Below are 20437 nucleotides of genomic sequence, written 5' to 3'. Positions count from 1 at the left end.
GGATAATCAAACCTCTTAAGACAGGGAGTATTTGCAAATTTATCATTGCGTTGGAGGAGGAGGAGAAGGAGAAGGAGAAGGAGAAGGCGGCCCCGGGGGGCGGGGGGGGGGGGTGGGGGTGGGGTAGTGTGATGTGGAGAAACTTGTCGAAGGGTTTTCCGGGAGTTGTAGTTTGGTCACCCGTTTAGTCGCGATTTATCGGCGGCAGGGGAAGACTACAGCTCCCGGGATTCAACGCGGCAATCCGCGGGGGAGGAGGAGGTGTGGCTGCGGATCACGTGACCCCTGGCGGAGGTTGGGGGGGGGGGGGGGGGGGGTGTGACGCATGCGCGGTTGCTCCGCGCTGACCTTCAGCCGCATCCGCCCGAGAGGATTCACCATGTTTGCCAGAAGTGGAGCCGCTTTGCTCTTTGAGCCCCAATGGTAAAGGATATAGTCTCGCACTCACGAGAGGGCGGCTTCTCATCCTTATAAGGGAAGGATATTTTGTCTTAAGCTTCGGGAAAGATGTAATGCCCCCGGTGTTTTTGATCTTGGTCGATGACCCCCCAAGCTGAAGGCCTTTTCTAAAGGAAATCCTCAGGCCCTGGTGCAGTGGGTTTAAAATGATCTGGAAGACTTTCATGGCTTTGAAATGCACTCCCCCTCTTTTCAGGCCCCCCCCTTCCCAGGATGGCATTTAGTGTGCGCTCCCATGCCAGTCACTTTTCGGGAAGTTCTTCCTTTCTGCTCTGGATGGGAGAACCTTATTGATTTAAATAGAATGAAAGTATTGTATTTATATAGCGCCTTCCACGACCAAAGGACCCCCCCCCCCCCCACCTCCCGCCCAAAATGCAGCCAGCCCCTGTTGTAATGCAGGAAATCTGGCAGCCAATTTGCTCACAGCAAACTCCCTCAAATAGCAATGTGAGAATGACCAGATAATCTGTTTTTGTGCTGTTGAGTGGTAAATATTGGCCAAGATACTCCCCTCACTTCAAAAATAATGCCCTGGGATTGTTTTGTGCCCACCTGAAAGGGTAGATGTGGGGCGGGCCTTGGTTTCATATAAATTGGACAGAGAAATCTAAAATTGAGACAGAAAATGCTAGAAATACGCAACAAATCTTTTAAAGCGTGAAATAGAAAGAAAGCTATTTTGTGAGGCTGCTCATCAGTGTTATCCAGTTGTGGTTTATAAAATGTGCACATCATTCTTTATTCACCATTGTAGATAAAGTGAAATACTGTGTTTTCTTCATTTGGGTTGCAGTCGGTTCCTCACCATATACTTTATTTTAAATGAATCTGCTAACTGACTGAAACAAAATAACATTGTGCTGTTCACTGAGTTTGGTGTAATTATAAATAAGTTTATGGCATGGAATCAAAGTAACTTTTTTTTATAAGAGCAGCCAATGAGTCTAAATGTTACTTTGGAAATGTAGTGCAAAATGTTTTTTTTTAATTTGGTACATTAGAATATCCATTAGGCTATTGGATGGACATTTCATTATATAATATTTAGTGATACAAAATGAAAGCTCATTTAAGACAGGTGAGAAATTCTTTTTTGAGGTTCGTCTTTGGAACTCTCTTTCTCAAAAGGCGGTGGAAGCAGGGTCTTTGAATACTTTTAAGGCAGAGCTAGATGGATTCTTGATTAACAAGGAGGTGAAAGGTTATCGAGTTAGGAGGTTACAATCAGATCAGCCATGATATTATTGAATAGTGGGGCAGATTTGAAGGGCCAAATGGCCTACTCCTACTCCTAGTTCATATGCTCGTATGAAATTGAACCAGGAGCAAGAGTTATCTCATTGAATTGCTCTATTGAGTACAATATGAGAGTGGGGTCAATGATTTTTTAGATTTCCTCCTTTAGTGTCTGTGTTTTCAGTTCCAGGTTAAAAAAAAAAGAAATATATTTAGCAGAAGCATATTATGTTCACATAATGCAACAATGAAAAATGCTAATCTATTAAATCACAGGTCATCCAGTATGATGATGGCTTTGACTAGTCTTAAAATTTGTAACTACCAAACTTCTTCCTCTTTGAAGGTCCTTTCAAGGTTTTCAAAAAGTGTTGGAATGTCTTTAGCTGGGTTAGAAAAGTTGCAGTTTTCCTGTCCAATTATTTTCTTTTAATTCTTTCACATAAGAGGTGATTTTGCCTGGGATATAGTACCAAAGACAGCAACAGGCGATTAATTTGCCAGTTCGACATGTTAATGTTTGGGCACTGAGTAGTCTGGGCTATTGGTGTTCTCCTCATAACAGTCAAGACCTACCTTGTTCCCTTCTGTTATTCACACTTCCAGCATTTTGTCGAGTATAGTGATGAGAGTTGGAACCCCTGTTTTATTTGCCTCCGTCTAATTGTACTGCTTTGCTATTGATCTGAAAGAGGCTAGCTAATTTAATACTGATCAGAAATTGAACCTGGACCACTTCTGCTGTGTAGGGTTAGGGTGTGTTATATTTGCCCAGTGTCAGTGTGGAAATATTGAAGTGATGAACTTGTGCAAACTATTTTCAATGTTGGGTTGAATATACAAAGTTTTCTTTAAGTTTTGCATGCAGCATTAGAAAGCATTAGCTTGATTTGTAGAGTGAAGGATTTTCAGAATTGCCTTTTTGTGCATCAAGATGTTGGTACTATTTGAGTATCTAGTTAACAAGATGATGAGATATGTGGTCAAGTGTGCTGCTGCAACTGCACATGTGAACCTGGCTACATTATAGTTGATCATCAGTCAAAATTGTTGTGCTAGGACCATTAATAAAGCAAACTACTTAGAAAAGCACAACTTATACAGCAAAAGTGTAAAATGTCAGTACTTTGGATCAATTTTGTTTCTTTCCAGTAATCTCATTGTATGGCATAATTTACTTTATGGATTTAGAGACTAACATACAATAATGATTCAGTCTCTGTATCTTTTAGATCTTCACAAAGTCAGTGAATTTGTGGTGTTTAGTTCTATTCTGAACAAGGAGGAAAAAAAATTCTAATTAATGTGAGGCCACCTGTGATAAATTCTATCTATATAACTGTTCTCCAGAATCTCTTTCTGGAACCATTGACATCTTTTATATTAATACACTGTCACCATTGACAACTTATTACAGTGTGATAGTGATAAACTCTATATATCCTGTTGTGTGTTTAATCAAACTTTATTTATGGGTTTTCAGATCAAAGAGAAAATAAACACTGCTTTCTATTAACCTTCAAGTGAAAGACAGTGTGAACTTCTGAAATTCTGAGGTTGTGATCATCTGAATAAGCACTGCTCTTTTGGAACCTCAGCAACAAGTAAAAGTGTCTTTAAATATTCCTGTGAACATAAGACCAATTAGTCTTCATGAGCTGTTTGGAACATCAAAAAGTACTAACAAAGCAGAGAGTCGAGCATCATTTACCTGTCCTGCTAAATACATACCATGATCATTATGTAGGAAATTCTACTTTGGTAATTCATGCACTAAGTAGCCAGATTAAGTAATTGTAACAAGGTGAGCCTTGCTTAGTTTAACAATATGAGGTTATCCTTCTGTATCCCAGATGTGTGTTTTAGGCATGTGTCCTGGAAAATCAGCCAATAGATATGATCACAGTAGCTCATTCCTCCAGCGTTGCCATGTTGAGAGGCTGGATAAGATTTTTAGTCTTTGTCTTTTTTTTAAACTTTGGGTACGTTTTCCCCATCCTCCTCAGATAACCTGTGCTTTCTGTTGAGCTTTACTAAAGTCTGGTTTCAATTGTTACAGGGGCCAAGTCCGAAACATGGCGACTCTGAAGGACAGTGAGTATCCTATTTTCTTCATTATTTCTGAACAGTCACATGTGACTGTCTTAAACCTGAATACTTTTATAGTATCATGGCTTTCAAGAATTCCTTTGGTGAAATAATAGTGGATATCTTTACTGAAGTATGTTTCTGCATTGGTGGCTCACAAGATGAGCGATATAACTGGCTAAATTGGCATCAATTTTATGTTTCATAGTGGGTGGGATCATGTAGAAGCAGCAGTTTTGCACCACTTGAGCTTCTTATTGGCTGTGACTGCTTTTTGCTATATACTTTTGGAAAAATGGTAATGGTATAGCTGGCTCTCTCCTAACCACCTGTTTTATCAGCTGTCAGAAGCTGATGAGCATATCTTCAATGCATATGCAATTGTCTATATTTGTATGGCCGAAAATGACATTATTTTCCATAATCTTTTTTTAAAACATACAGTACTATCACACTGCTGATTGACATTTGCATTTTGTTAGGAACAAGATATAGCTTTAAGTTTAATTTATATTCCTTTATTTGTAGGTTAAAAGGATGAAACCTGGGTGTAGTTGCATTGAGGTTTTTTTCTAGGAAAATGTTGCCTGCAAGTCTGTGGGTTTGTTTGTATATCTGCATTTTAATGATGTTTCATGACCCTTGAAGTGGTTTAGGGAAGTTAAAACAAAGTATGGAACACTGCTATTGCCTAGCAACAAGGGAGCCCATAGACACGGAGAGAAATGGAAAAGCAGCTTGAGTTCAGTTGGTAGGAGCATTCCATAGACACTGCCAGAGAAGGCAGGAAGGGATCTGCAGGGAGCAGGTCCCAAAAGAGAAGTAGAAAGTCCCAAAACCAGGGAGTGGGAACAGGAAAAGGTCCCAAGACATCAGCTAAGTCAAGAAACAGGGATAGGAAATCTGGAACAGATCCTGTTCAGTGAAATTAAAGTAAGGAGCAGAGGAAAAGGCTCCGAATTAGAGAGAAAGCTGTGGAGAGCTGAATCAAGGCAAAGAGGTCTTACGAGAAGCCAGAAGGTCTGAGGAGACAGCCAAAGATTGGTGACTACTTACTGTGGGCATGTGAAGCAGCGGTGTTCTGTTGGCACGGTTGGATATCTGAGAGTGTATGGAAGGCAGAGCGTGAATGCACGTGGCGATTCAAGGGAGAGGAGCATTGGAAGGAGAGATCGAAACCCTGGAGGTGGATCCTTGTTGAAGACGTCAGAGAGAAAGTGTTGTTTTTGAGATGGTTCCATAGCGTGTTCTTCAAGTGGTGAGATTGGAAACCCTTGGGAGAAAGACGGGAGTGCAGTGAGACCGGTTGGCTCATGGTGTCGTATGATAATGCATCAAACAAAACCTTAAAAATTGCATGTAAAGTTCAGAGTAAACAAAAGTAAAATAAGTATAGCAGTTTTCTGTCTGAAAAAGTAACGTAGCATTGGAGCACAAGCAATGCTTTGAGTTTGATTTAAAAAATAATTCCTTTTTATATTGAATTTCAGTGTTAAACAAAAAGACTGCTTGGTCCAATTATTGGGAACAAGGAATGAGTCACTGTAAAACACAGGAACAAAGTTGACATTTTTTTTAACTGCTCTCTTCAAAATTTATTTCTTTATTGTTGTACAGGTAGATAGGAAAAAATCTTAATTGAAACAAAAACACTGAGTGCAGCTAGACTTTTTCACTAATAGGAATTGCCTCCTATTAGTTGAATAGTTTAACTATTTGATTTTTGAAAACATTCTCCATCAAAAGCACATATTTTTGCCATCAAGTAGCTTTTCATATTCTTCCAGAGAAAACCACAGTTGGTGACAATGGCACATGACATTTATAAGCAGATAGATCAAGGTGACTTCATGGAAAAATGCATTTTAGTCTTGGCTATGGACTGTAAAAATATGGCCCTGATAAACCACTACCTGATTAAATATTTGCCTATTTTCAGTCACCAGGCGCTTGAAGTCCATCAAAAACATCCAAAAGATTACCCAATCCATGAAAATGGTGGCTGCAGCAAAATATGCAAGAGCTGAGAGAGAACTGAAACCAGCAAGAGTTTATGGAACAGGAGCTCTCGGTATGATAACAAAGGCAACTGCACTACGACGATTTAATAATGACAACTTAATATTGAGATTGTGGAAGGGATTTCTTGCCTATTAATGGATATGACATTTATAGGCAATAATATTGAGTTTATTTTTTGATTGATGCCCTATCTGTGTAGGGCTCTGAGGGATTGAAGTTGGCTGAATCAATCTATTCACTTAATGCTGCCTGTGATTCCTGCCAGATCAAAGTTGGTTTTCTAATTTAACATTTGAACTATTTCATTAATTTGCAAATGAATATTAGTCAAACTTGTGAACTGCAGATTCCATAAATGAGCTGGTAATCAGGCACAGCCCGAACAAGATGCTTTTGGTACATTATATGGCCTGCACCATTTATTGTTTCCACAGAATTGCTCAAGTTCTTTTTAGATTCTTGCTACCCGTTATTCCTTAACAATTCCCATCAAAAACTGAGCATGTGTCTTGCTAGCATTTATAGGAACTTGCTGTGCAAGGTAGCTTCTGGGTTGTTTACACAGAAGGCTCTGCACTTGAATTGATTGGACCCTAAAAGGTGTTTTTCAGTTTTTTTGATGGATGTGATAAGGCACTAAATGAATACAAGTTTTATTATTGATCCTTTTCTTTTTTAAGCTTTATATGACAAGGCAGACATTCAACCTCCTGAAGAGCAAGCCAGACACCTGATCATTGGGGTGTCCTCTGATCGTGGTCTCTGTGGTGGTATCCACAGTAGTGTTGCTAAGGCCATAAGAAATCAAATAGAGCAATTGACTGCTGCTGGAAAAGAGGTTAAGATTGCACCTATTGGTGAGAAGCTGAGAGCACTGCTGTATAGGTATGTGTTGGCTTTGAGTCTGAGAACATATTCATGCTTGATAACAAAGGACATTGGTAATCTACTCTTGGCTAAAACACTGGCCTTGAAATGACATTGCGGGCTAGTGGCATGAATATTTAACACCATTAATTTATTTTGTTGCTATTTTAGTAGAAATGTTAATCTGTCATTTTAAATGGCTTGCTACCTCCCAATAATATTAGGAGGGAGAAGTATTTCATAAATGTTCACTATTTTCCTCCAGCACCAGTTAGGGACCTGCGTTGTAACTAGCTGAGCTGCTGATTTTGCTCTTGACTCTGTTTCCGTGTTAGACTCTATTTTATGTTAGATTCAATATTTGCATTACTCAAAGTGCAAAATTCTTAACGCCAGACTAACAAGTGAAGGAAAAAGCAAAATACTGCGGATGCTGGAAATCTGAAACATAAATAAAAATAGCTGGAAAAACTCAGCAGGTCTAACAGCATCTGTGGAGAGGAATACAGTTAACGTTTCGAGTCCGTATGCCTCTTCATCATAACTAAGGAAAAATAGAAAAGAGGTGAAATATAAGCTGGTTGAGGGGGGTGGGACAGGTAGAACTGGATAGAGGGCCAGTGATAGGTGGAGGCAAAGAAGAGATTGCCAAAGATGTCATGGACAAAGGGATGTTGACGGTGGTGATATTAGGTAAGAAATGTGCTAATGGTGACATTAAGGGTAGAAAGCAGGACGAGCAAGTGACAGCCCTAGTGGGGTTGGGGTCGGAGGAAGCTAAAAGGTGTTTCATCTCCACCTTTTACCCTATTTCGATCCTTCCCCCCACCCCCCAATCCCACTAGGGCTATCTGTCACTTGCTTGTCCTGCTTTCTCTTTTGTCTTTGGCAATCTCTTTTTTGCTTCCACTTATCACTGGCCCTCTATCCAGCTCTACCTGTCCCACCCCCCTCAACCAGCTTATATTTCACCTCTTTTCTATTTTTCCTTAGTTCTGATGAAGAGTCATATGGACTCGAAACGTTAACTGTATTCCTCTCCACAGATGCTGTCAGACCTGCTGAGTTTTTCCAGCTATTTTTATTTTTGTAACAGTGAAGGCAATGTGTCTTCAGCTTTGCAGTATGAAAAGGTTAGAGAAGTTCTTCCGATTGCCTGCAAAATATTAAGCTAAAAATTGAGGGGTTTTGATCACTGAATGCAATCCAGAATTATACGCTGAATCATCCAAATGATTGCTGTAATATTCATGTCATTGCAAGGAAAGATTCCAGTACTGATTTTAGCAGTACCATAGTTTAATAAATTAGAGGCAATGAGGATAAGATTACAGAGGTTGTAGAACCACATTCTGCAGATGTGTTGGGAAACTATTTAGCAATGTATAACTTTTCAAAACAAATGAGTCTGACTCAGTTTTTGTTTTAAATTGTAGAAAACATGGAAGGCACATGCTGGTGATGTTCAAGGAAATGGGCCGGAAACCACCAACGTTTGGTGATGCTTCAGTTATTGCCTCTGAGCTCTTGAACTCTGGCTTTGAATTTGATAAAGGTTCTGTTATATTCAACAGATTTAAGTAAGTCGCTTGGCAGGCCACTGGTTTAAAAGAGTGCATAAATTCTACTTTAAAGGTTCTTCCTAAGCTCTACCTTCTGCACCTTTGATTGGCCTCCCCATTCAACTTAACCACTTTTTTACCTTTCCTGGCCCCTGTGTCTGCCACATTGTTCATGATTTTGTTTTCCTAAGAAACCCCCCCTCCCTCCATCCTTTTTTCAAATCTACCATTCCCATTACCCCACTAAAAATAAAAAGCTGAGATCTGTTTATCCTAATATGGCACTGCGTCCCAGCATAGAGCCCATTTCTCTCAAAATTTCCTGTTCCAATCCCTTCAGTCTGGCTTCTGCCCTGCTCACAGCACATGGTGGTCAAGGTCAAAAAGGAAATCCCTGCACGATTATGACAACAGTGCAAACCTCTGTACTGGGATACTTTATACCAGAATTGTGATGCTAGCATTATTGTTTTCATGATGGATTTGAAGAAGCGCATGTCTTCTGTTTATTGATGCAGAATCTATGACACATTAGACAGCTAAGAGGGGGAGAAAACCTCTTGCGACATAAGGTGCTATATAAATGCAAGATGTTGAAATAAGTGGATCACCATTAAGGAAAATACCTTGGGGTGTTGGGGTCATGTGGCTTTTACTCCATATCGAGCTCTACGCATTTTCGTAATTACAGATGCAAATTTAAATTGTTTTTAAAGGTGCCTACAAGCTGCATCTTAAATGTTGCCACAAATAACTTATCCTTGTTTTTAGGTCTGTGATTTCCTATAAGACTGAGGAGAAACCAGTCTTCTCTTTTGACACACTTACAAATTCTGGTAAGTTACCATGCTGTCTGTAAGATAGATAAATGAATATGGTTCATCTTATTGAATTACCACTTTCTATCATGATAGCTTAATATGATTTCAAAATATATAGTTGACATTGGTAGTACCAATGAGAACTGCCACTGAGTCTAAACAAATAACCTCTGAAGAGATAGTTGTACATTATACTCTTAACTTTTGCAAAAAAAAACTTTTAAGAAGGTTGTATTTTGTATTTTAATAAGTTGTAAGAGAAATATAGAGAACAGTTTAATGTCATAAATCTTTCAGTAGTCATACTTGCAGAGATATGACTCGCTTGACTGGAACATAATTTATTATAAAAACAAGACAGCTACACTGGTATAATTCATTGTATCTTGTTGCATCATGCATACTTCATCGTTCAGACATGGGAGTCATATCTCTTATTGTCGCATTTAAATATTTAAAGAATCCTGTGGATAGATTTGAGTAGAAGAGAAAGGGCATGTCACCTTATTTCATGTATGGTGGTAAGTATTTTCTAGAGTTTCAAAAATTACTTTAATGCAATTAGGCAAATTCTGTTGATGAACCATGCAATGCATCTTGCTCTTAGTCATAAGTTAACTCAGTTAAATCACCCAGACAGCATGGTGCCGAAAAATGACAGTGATAGACCAGGAGTAAAAGTTCTCAACTGGGGCAAGGCTAGTTTTATTAAGCTTAGCTCTAATTTAGTGGACTGAAAACAGCTTCTTGAAGGTAAATTAGTGTCAGAGTGACGGGAGGCATTCGAGGAGATGGTGAGAGTTCAGAACAAATGTGGAAAAGGATGGAACTCTCAAATCTAGAGCCCTGGTTGTCAAAAAAGGGAAGCTTAGGAATGTTAGATAGCAAAAGCTAAGTACTGCATAGTGTGTATAGTTCTTAATGAGTAGTTTGCATCTGTGTTCAAAAAAGAGGGAGATATGCAGATGTGATAGTTGAGGAGGAGTGTGAAATATTGAATGGTATAAACCTAGTGAGAGTGTAAATATTAAGAGATAAATTGCCACCCTGGCTGTTAAAAGAAGCAAGGGAGGAAATAATGGAGGCTCTGACCATAATTTTCCAATCCTCTGACTAGAGGATTGGTGGGAGGACTATGAGGGAAAGGGATAGACCAAATTATTACATGCCAATCAGCCTAACCTTGGTAGTGACAAATTACCGGAAAAAAATTCTGAGGGACGGTATAAATCTTCACTTAGAAAGCCCTGGGTTAATTAGGGACAATCAGCATGGATTTTTTGTGGGGAAGTCAGGTTTGACTGACATGCGTGATTTTTTTGAGGAGATAATAGGGAGAGTCAGTGAAGATAGGGAGTTTGATGTAGCCTGCATGGATTTTAGTGAGGCTTTTAAGGTCCCACATAGCAAACTGGTCAGGAAAGTAAAAGATCATGGGAACCAGGGGAAAGTGGCAAGTTGAATTCAAAGTTGGCTCAGTGTCAGAAAGCAAAGGATTATAGTTGATGGGAATTTATGACTGGGAAGGCTGTTTCTAGTGGGGTTCCGCAGATATATTAGGTCCCTGGCGTTTCCTAGTATATACCAATGGTTTAGACTTAAACGTAGGGAGCATGATTAAGAAGTTTTGCAGGTGAGAAAAAAATTGAATATGTGGTTGATAGTGAGGAAAGAGGATGTAGACTACAAGAAGGTGTCAGTTGGGCAGAAAAGTGTCAAGCAGTATTTAATTGGAAAAGTGAGGTAATGTATTTGGGGAGAGCAATAAAGGTGAGGGAATACACAAATAATGGCCATAACTTCCAATATCTGGGACGTCATATCCAGGGGGTACCCCAAAGATGCACTGCGGGAACCCCTCCAGAAGCCCTCAAATACATTACATGACAGTTTCTTGGGAAATTCAAATTTCCGTTGGGCAATTACCCTGTACTGGGAACCATGTGATACTCTGATTTAAATCACAGTCTTTGGATGGTTCTGACTGTCTTACAGGAATAGTTACTCAGAAGAAGTTCACAGAATTTAAACCACTTCTAACTCCTGGGTAACGATAGTACTGACCACACCCAGCCCTGTCTTTGACTACCCTCCCGACTCCTAACCGGCCCACCCTCCTTACACCCCCCGACCACCCTCCTGATCTCTCCCCAGCCCCCCCCACCCCCCCCCTCCCCCCACCCCCCCCCCCCCCCCACCCCCCAACCCCACTACCCAGCTGAACCCCTCTCCCCCAGCTACTCTTCCGAACGCCCCATTCCAACCAACTTCCTACCCTCCTGAGCCCAGTGGCTATGCTCCCAAACCCGCATTTCACCCCCAACTTACCTTCGCCCAAACCATCCACTCTTTCATATTCTGGGCTGCCTTCTCTGCTTCCAGCAATATGGCATTTATGATCTTGGTTATTTGACTTGAATTCAACACGTTACGCACCAGCTGTTTGATAATAGTTTGTACAGCAGATTTACAAGAATATAACAAATGGTGCTTGTGTGGTAGTTGGAGCACTGGCATTCTGGGCCACATGGTTTTTCTCTCTCAATTCTCTGCCTATGGCTGCCCTCCTGACCCCAACCCCAACTACCCTTCAGCCCCTTACTAGACTCCAGACACCCCCCGACTACCCGTCAGCTCCTGACTGACTACACTCCTGACCTGAAGCATTTGCTACAATTTTCAGCCAGAAGTGCCGACTGGATGATCCCTCTCGGCCTTCTCTGGAGGTCCCCAGCATCACAGGTGCCAGTCTTCAGCCAATTCGATTCACTCCACATGATATCAAGAAAAGGCTGAACGCACTGGTTACTGCAAAGGCTGTGGGCTCTGACAGTATTCCGGCAATAGTACTGAAGACTTGTGCTCCAGAACTTGCCGCACCCCTAGTCAAGCTGTTCCAGTACAGCTACAATACTGGCATCTACCCGGCCACGTAGAAAATTGCCCAGGTATGTCCTGTACACAAAAAGCCGGACAAACCAAACCCGACCAATTACCGTCCTGTCAGTCTGCTCTCGATTAACAGTAAAGTAATGGAAGGGGTCATCAACAGCGTTATCAAGTGGCACTTGCTTAGCAATAACCTGCTCACTAGCACCCAGTTTGGGTTCTGCCAGGGCCACTCAGCTCCTGACCTCACTACAGCCTCGGTTCAAACATGGACAAAAGAGCCAAACTCCTGAGGTGAGGTGAGAGTGACTGCCCTTGACATCAAGGCAGCATTTGATTGTGAATGGCATCAAAGAGCCCCAGCAAAACTTAAGTTAATGGGAATCGGGGGCGGGGGGGGAAACTCTCCACTAGTTGGAGTCATACCTAGCACAAAGGAAGATGGTTATGGTTGTTGGAGGTCAGTCATCTCAGCTCCAGGACATCACTGCAGGTGTTCCTCAGGGTAATGTCCTCAGCCCAACCATCTTCAGCTGCATCATCAATGACCTTCCTTCCATCATAAGATCAGAAGTGGGGACGTTCGCTGATGATTGCACAATGTTCAGCACCATTTGTGACGAATCATACTGAAGCAGTCCATGTCCAAATGCAACAAGCCCTGAAAAATATCCAGGCTTGGGCTGATAAGTGGCAAGTAACATTCGTGCCGCACAAGTGTCAGGCAATAACCACCTCCGACAAGAGAGAATCTAACCATCAACCCTTGCTGTTCAGTGGCATTACCATCACTGAATCCCCCACTATCAACCTCCTGGGGGTTACCATTGACTAGAAACTGAACTCAACCAGCCACATAAATACTGTGGCTACAAGAGCAGGTCAGAGGCTAGGAATCGTGTGATGAGTAACTCACTTCCTGACTCCCCAAAGCCTGTTCACCATCTACAAGGCACAAGTTAGGAGTGTGATGAAATACTCAACACTTGCCTGGATGAGTATAGCTTCCACAACACTCAAGATGCTTGACACCTTCCAGGACAAAGCAGCTCGCTTGATTGGCAGCACATCCACAAACATTCACTCCCTCCACCACTGACACACAGTAGCAGCAGTGTACCATCTACAAGATGCACTGCAGGAATTCACCAAAGCTCTTTCAAAAGCACCTTCTAAACCCACAACCACTACCATCTAGAAGGCCAAGAATGGCAGATAGATGGGAACATCACCACTTGGAAGCACCCCTCCAAGTCACTCACCATCCTGACTTGTAAATATATCACTGTCGCTGGGTCAAAATCCTGGAACTCCCTTCCTAACAGCACTGTGGATGTACCTACACCACATGGACTGCAGCGGTTCAGGAAGGCAGCTCACCACCACCTTCTCAAGGGCAACTAGGGATGGGCAATAAATGCTGTCCCAGCCTGTGAAGCCCGAAGCCCATATCCCCTGAATGAATTTTTAAAAATGTGCTTTATGGCAGCTAGTGCCATAAAAAAGGTGTACCTTTCTTTGCATCGGTTCTACTGCACTTGACAGAGGATTCCTGAACAGTTCACACCAGGTCCAAGTCAGAAGGTCATGTGAAAAAAGTGCAGCTGCATTTCAGTGTAGATAAATGGGGGTGAAGTGGCAATCCAACTGTGACTGCCACTCCATGGAAGTTCTGGCCCAATAAGTGTAGAGGAACAGAGAGACCTTGAAGTGCATGAAATTCCTGAAGATAATAGGACAGGGTAAAGAAGGTGGTTGAGAAGGCATCTGGGATATTTTCCTTTATTAGCCAAGGCATAGAATATAAGAGCAAGGAGGTTATACTGGAAAAACTAAAACACAAGTTAGACCTCAGCTGGAGTACACGTTACAGTTCTGGTCACTGCATTACAAGGAGGATGTGAGTTGACAAGGCCCTTGGCTTGGGATTCTAGAACATGGGGTCATAGTCTCAGAAGAAGTGGTTGATCATTTTGGAATGAGATGAGAAATTTCTTCACTCAAAGGGTTATGAATCTTTGGAAATCTCTACCCCAGAGAGCTATGGATGTTCAGTTGTTGAATGTGTTAGAGACAGGGGTCAATAGATTTTTGATACCAAAGGAATTAAGGGATCTGGAGATGATGTGGGAAGTTAGAATTAAGGTAGAAACTAGCCCATGATCTTATAGAATGGGAGGGGCAGGCTTGAAAGGCCAAATGGCCTACTTCAGCTCCCATTTCTTATGCTCTTGGATGTTTGTACTCGAGATGGTACAGAGGAGATTTATGAAGATTGTGCCAAGACCGGAGTATTTTAACTGAGAAAAAGTTGGATCGGTTGGGCTTGTTTACCTTGGCACAGAGGAGGATTGGGGAGAGAGTTAATTGAGGCATAGAAAATTGATGGAGCTAGAAAAGAGTGAATAGGAAGAACCTATTTCCCTTAGCAGATAGGCCAATAACCAAGGGGGCATGGATTTAAAGTAATTGGTAGGAGAATTGGAGAGGAGTTGAGAATTTTTATCACGCAGAGGGTGGTGCAGGTCTGGAACTCACTACCTGAAAGGATGGTAGAGGTAAAACCCCTCATTGCATTTAGAAAGTACTTGTATGTTACGCCACAAAGTGCATATCCAAGTCTACAGACCAAGAGCTGGAAAATGGGATTAGGCTGAATAACTTTTTGGCCAGCACTGACACATTGGGACAAGTGGCCTCCATCTGTGGTGTAAATTTGTATGATACTGGATTACATAACAGTTCATGGCCTATGTCTTCCATTCTCAATCTAATTCATAGTAGACTGCTTCATTTGTAGTGACTGAATGCACATATATTCCTTTGACTAGGGACCAATAATGTATGTAGAGAGGGGAAACAGTAGCCCACAACCACAACTTTAAAGTGGGCATTTGAAAGAGGGTCAACTTATCCATGCATACAGTGAGTCCTTCAGTGGATAACTTTCAATACAGTTGGGGACCTATCAAACTTTTAAAAATTGTATTGCATCTAGACCCAAGAAGGCTGCAGATTGTTCACAGTATTGAGAGCCACTTATCAATGGAACTTCCATGTATTAGAGTTGCTGTCTTCTGGCTAGAAGATGTATTTGAATTTCTTGTAACAATTGGGAGAAAAATAATTACTTAAAATACTTTCCAGCCACTTTAGTAATTGTTTGCTTTTGAATTTATCTAGCTGGGTTCAATGTTGGATATGCAAACTGTTTATGATTGAGCATCGCCAACATGTTTATGCAGAATTGTGTTAATCCCACACCAAGCACATTAAGCAAGCACTATCATAAAGCTCAAATGTAGTTTGGTATTTATATCTTTAATTATCCATGTAGAAAATATTTATCCGGCTGTTCTACATTTATCATGGAAGTGCATCAAGTTGAACTTAATTTGGAATTACCTGGAAAAACTCAGCAGGTCTGGCAGCATCAGCGGAGAAGAAAAGAGTTGACGTTTCGAGTCCTCATGACCCTTCGACGAAGGGTCATGAGGACTCGAAACGTCAACTCTTTTCTTCTCTGCCGGTGCTGCCAGACCTGCTGAGTTTTTCCAGGTAATTCTGTTTTTGTTTTGGATTTCCAGCATCCGCAGTTTTTTTGTTTTTATGAACTTAATTTGGATTTGGTCCTTATTTTCACATCTTGTATCATTGCCAAATATGTTGTGATAACCTAATTGTTAATCCTTTGACTTTATTTCTAGAGAACATGAGTGTTTATGATGACATTGATGCTGATGTCCTGCGAAACTACCAGGAGTTCTCACTGGTCAACATCATTTACTTCAGCTTAAAGGAATCCACTACAAGCGAGCAGAGTGCTAGGATGACCGCTATGGATAGTGCCAGCAAGAACGCTTGTAAGAAATTTTTACGATAATTTCAAAAATATATCTTTCCTAATGGTTCTCCAAATTTACCCAGAGAGTGCGTGAGCTTTTATAGATCAGGAAGGTGTCACATTGATACCTAGTATGTGTCAAATTAACACTCTCTCTTGTGCTCCTTCTGAGAGTAAAATGAGCAGCTGTTTGTTATGATCATGACTCAGTATCCTTGTATGGAAGCATTGAGATGAAGTTGGAAGTAGGATTGATCATGATGGGATGGTCTGTTGATACTGTCAGTGCACTCATAAGTGATAGCCATTGGAGCATAATACTGGAGAACAGCCTGGGCCAGTAGTAAAGCCAATAAAAAGTCAATACCTTCTGAGGCAGTTTGGGGTGAGAGGAGAGGGGTGGGTGATCTTCCCCTACATCCAAACTATTTTTGGCGGGGAGAAAAACCTCAAAATCCCTAGTTGTCTTCCTTAAATTGGGTGGTGACATTTTGGATGGCATGGCGGGTTTCAGCTTTAGTTTTATGGCTGCATATTTTGCTATTTATGATCCAAATGCTGACTTTGTAGTGAGGGAGATTATTTCATAAAGATACTTTATTTCCTGAATCATGCATCTTTAAATTGAAAAACAATTAAGAGGAAAAAGACACATGGCCCAAACTATCCATTGTTTCATATTCTTGGCTGCCTTCTCTGCTTCCTGCAATATGGCTTTTCAGTGGCATTTATATTCTTGGTCATTTGACTTGGATTCAACATGTTGCACACCAGGTGTTAGTTTGTACAGCAGATTTTCAAGTATGTAAGAAATTGTGTTCGCATGGTAGTTGGAGCACTGGCATTCTGGTTCACATGGTTTTTCTCTCTCCATTCTCTGCCCCCTACTCTCAAGTTTTGAGCAGAAAACAATTGCTTTTGACGAGGATTGAGCTAAATTCTCAGGATGAGTAGTACGTCCTCTCCTTGCAACCCCCTCTTCCCTCCCATTTTGCACAGCAGTTTATGTATCTCCTTATCCCGAGTTTCAGAATAGAGAATAGCAGAGAGATCAGGAGCAGATCCTTTGCCACAATGTTGTGTGCCTCTTATGAAACCAGAAAAGGGAAAATCACTGACACGGATTCTCACCACAAATCTCCAAAAACCAAGCAGATTAAAAAATTGAGCTAGGAACTGGAATCAACGTGAAAGCAAATCACAATCAGCAACTTGGTATTTCTTTTTATGCAAATACAGAGTGTTATTTTACTGAGAGAGTCAGCAGCTAATAATCCAGATCTTGGATATAGGAAAGAGCAAATAGCGAAGTAAACTAACACACTTAAATAAAATTGTTAATTTTTTTAGCTGACATTATTGACAAGCTGACATTGACATTTAATCGCACTCGCCAAGCTGTCATTACCAAGGAGCTGATTGAGATTATCTCCGGTGCTGCTGCTCTGTAAGTATTATGGTGAACATGAACCTGTTGTATGATGGATACTTTGATATGATTTCCTTTATGGAAAATAATATTGGTTTAGTGAGCAATGTATAAGAAATATGTACCCTAAACAAATTGGGGGTGAAGGTGGAAAATGAGAACTCAATAATGTGAAATCTAGATACCAGGATACAAAAACTTTACTCAAAAATAACTAAGTCAGGATTAAATTTAAGGCCAGGAGTTTTGTTACACACTTAGTATTCTTAATTTTGTGTAGCCCTAGGGTGTTTATGGTATATATTCAAACAGTATTTTGATCCATTATGTTCTGAAAGTCATAACGTTTGAGTTTGTGAAGCAAGACATTGTGTTTACATTGAGTCTGATGTCTGTGCATTTAACTGCAAAAGTCATTGCTCTTTCTACCTTTTGCCTTCTTTACCTCTTCATTCCCTACCCAAGAGACCATGATGGGGCATGTCATTTATAATTGAGCTTGCTTTTCAGTTCCAATGAAAACTAATTGCAACTATTTGTGGTAACACCTTCCGAAATTGGAATCGGTTTGAACGATAAAATTGAATCGGCAAAAAACTCAACTTGACAAATAGTGCATTTCTCTATATGAGGAACCTACTGCTGTAATTGCACTTGGTCGCTCCCTATATCATTTAATATTCCTCCTTTAAAAACTATAAAATTCCCTTGAAACAAGAGTTTATGGGCACTTATTAACATCAAAACTTGTATTTATATAGGGCCTTTGATGTCATAAAATATTGGGCACTTCACAGGAGTGTTACCAAATGATATGACACTGAGCCACAGAAGGAGATATTAGGGTAGATGACCAAAGACTTGGTCAAAGAGACAGGTTTTAAGGAGCATCTTAAAGGAAGAAAGAGGGGTTTATGGATGGAATTCTTAGGGTCTTGGCAGCCAAAGGCACAGCTGCCAGCAGTTAGCAATTAAAAATAGGAGATACTCAGGAGGCCAGATTTGGGGCATTAGAGATATTTTGGAGGATTGTAAAGATGGAGGAAAATAAAACTAGAAGAGGGTTGAGGCCAAGAAGGGACTTGAAAACAATAGGATTTTTAAAATTGAGGTGTTGCTTAACTAGGAGCTAGTGTAGGTCAGCGGGCACAAGGTGTTGGTGAACCTCCCAAAGCTGTGATTTCTGCCATCTAGAAGGATGAGGGCAGCAGGCGCAGAGGAACACCGTCACCTTTAAGTTCACCCCCAAGCTACACACAATCCTGACTTGGAACTATATTGCCATTCCTTCACTGTTGCAGGATCAAAACTCTGGAACACCCTCCCTAACAGCACTATGGGTGTGCCCACACCACATGAACTACAGCGGTGGCTGAAGAAGGTGGCTCACCATCTCCTGCTTGGGGGCAATTAGTGATGGGCAATAAATGCTGGCCTTGCCAGAGATACTCACGTGCCATGAACGAATAAAAAAATGAATGGGACTTGGTGTGAGTGAGCACCAGGGCAGTAGAGCTTTGGATGACAACTGGCTAAACCTGGGAATTTCAGAAAAAGAACTTTTCAAACCACCCATTATGGTTTCTGTGGTTTTCTTAAATTTGATCGCTGCAAGCAATGTTGTTTATAACCCTTCATAATCTTGAAGACCTCTCCCGTTACCCCTTTGCCACCTCGGATGAGAGTGGGAATCCCTCTGCTTTCTACTCCATTTAAATATTTTACCGTTTAAGGTGTACTTCTTTTCCCTATTCTTCTTTATACAAATGTAGTATTTCACACATTTCTTTTGCGTAATTAATTCAATCTGCCACCTATCTGCTCATAGTGCCAGTTAATCCATGTCGTCCTGCAGTATTGTGTACTTGTCACATTTTGCCGTTGGGGCATAGGATTATAGGTGGATGTGTACTATCAAATTAGCTTTGGTTTCACTTTATTTTCACTATAATTTGTCACTGTATAAATTCTGTTCTTATTGTGTGTGGCTTTAAATTACATGCAGTATAGTTTCATTTGTGGCTTTGTGCATTTCACATAGTGTTTTTGCTTATCATTTTCATATTACATTGAGTGCTGTTGTGACTAAATTACATCGCTTTATGCATCTGGCTTCCTGTCTTTGTTTGCTGCTGTGGGCTTAACTTTAACCATGACTGAATTGCATGTATAGCTTCATGAATCATTGTATTTCCTTTTTTACTTTCTGCAATTACAAGGAGTTTTTAAGCTTGCAGCAGCCTTTTTGGACCACAAAGAGGTAATGGTTTATATTGGTACAGGTGGCAAAAATGGACAATGTTAAAAATACAGTACCTGGTAGTAACTTGTGAAATAGATCTTCCTATTCTGCCTGCTAGATGTTTAGTTTAAGTCATTGAAAAGAAGAGAAATTAATCTCTTCTCCAGCACAATTTTAGTTACAAATTTAGTCCAGCATTGCAACCAGGAGTGGTTAAGCACCAATTCCTGATCACAAATGGGAAATACATGAATTGCAGTTTGAAGCACTGGAAGCACAACTCCATGGTGCAAGTCATTATAATAGAAATGCTCAAAAAATAAATTTAATGGTGCAAAAGCAATTTTTAAAAAATACAGAAGCAAGACACTTCTAATCTGCCCTGATTGTGCGCTATAGTTGTTAATAGATTTGAAAGTAAATATTTCATACTTTTTATACTGTCAGAAACTCATCTTAGTGGTGAGATGAAAAAATAGGAATTGTACTTTGCCCTTCATGGAACTAATCCTGAGAAGTTCAGTTACTTATTACATTGTGTTAATTTTGCAGGTAAACATGATGCTCCAGAAAGACACCAGTGGAAATGCATAAAAACATGTTTCTGTTCGAAGATGATGGACAGTGTTTCTGTCTAATTAATGGGAACCTTCTAAAGTTTGTAAATTATAATACAATAAAAACCTTACACAGTCAATGGTTCCTTTGCATTTTTATCTCTGGTGGGGTAGGTGGTGAGGACATAAGGGATGTTTTGGTTCTGGGAGGGAGAATGTGCGAAGGCAGAAGTGTGGGATGTGGGATGAACATAGTCTAGAGCCCTGTTAACCACAATGGAGGGGGTATCCTTGGTTGATGGAAAAGGAAGCCATGGGGAGTACCTGCCATCTGATAGAAAACGGGAGCGGTTGTTTGGGTCTAAAGTTCATAAACTCGGGGTTAATTCCAGAAAGCTGTAAATTACCTAACAGAAAG

General features: G+C 40.7%; 1 protein-coding gene across 3 annotated transcripts; it reads left to right on the top strand.

Annotated features, from left to right (window-relative positions):
- The first annotated feature begins 308 nt into the window (after positions 1-308).
- Positions 309-20159, top strand: atp5f1c (ATP synthase F1 subunit gamma). Of its 3 annotated transcripts, none has more exons than XM_041203415.1 (9): positions 309-423; positions 3758-3792; positions 5726-5857; positions 6489-6693; positions 8112-8255; positions 9009-9073; positions 15655-15810; positions 17142-17238; positions 20015-20159. In XM_041203415.1, exons 1-9 carry the CDS (start codon positions 326-328, stop codon positions 20016-20018), a joined length of 936 nt encoding a protein of 311 aa, XP_041059349.1. In that variant the 5' UTR covers positions 309-325; the 3' UTR covers positions 20019-20159. The 3 variants fall into 3 exon arrangements, with proteins under 3 accessions (XP_041059349.1, XP_041059350.1, XP_041059351.1); XM_041203417.1 differs by having other exon boundaries at positions 368-475; XM_041203416.1 differs by lacking the exon at positions 20015-20159 and having other exon boundaries at positions 17142-17242.
- The last annotated feature ends 278 nt before the right edge of the window (positions 20160-20437 follow it).

Source organism: Carcharodon carcharias, chromosome 13 (genome assembly GCF_017639515.1).
Source record: "Carcharodon carcharias isolate sCarCar2 chromosome 13, sCarCar2.pri, whole genome shotgun sequence".
NCBI lineage: Eukaryota > Metazoa > Chordata > Chondrichthyes > Lamniformes > Lamnidae > Carcharodon > Carcharodon carcharias.
The sequence above is the reverse complement of the archived record's forward strand: the minus strand, read 5'-3'. Positions and strand labels throughout refer to the sequence as shown.

What these genes read in the sequence shown, in the direction of transcription:
- atp5f1c (XM_041203415.1), top strand. Translation starts at nt 326, where the DNA reads ATGCGCGGTTGCTCCGCGCTGACCTTCAGCCGCATCCGCCCGAGAGGA. An exon ending in TTGCTCTTTGAGCCCCAATG is followed by an intron (nt 424 to 3,757) that starts GTAAAGGATATA and finishes CAATTGTTACAG; the next exon opens with GGGCCAAGTCCGAAACATGG. An exon ending in CTGAGAGCACTGCTGTATAG is followed by an intron (nt 6,694 to 8,111) that starts GTATGTGTTGGC and finishes TTTAAATTGTAG; the next exon opens with AAAACATGGAAGGCACATGC.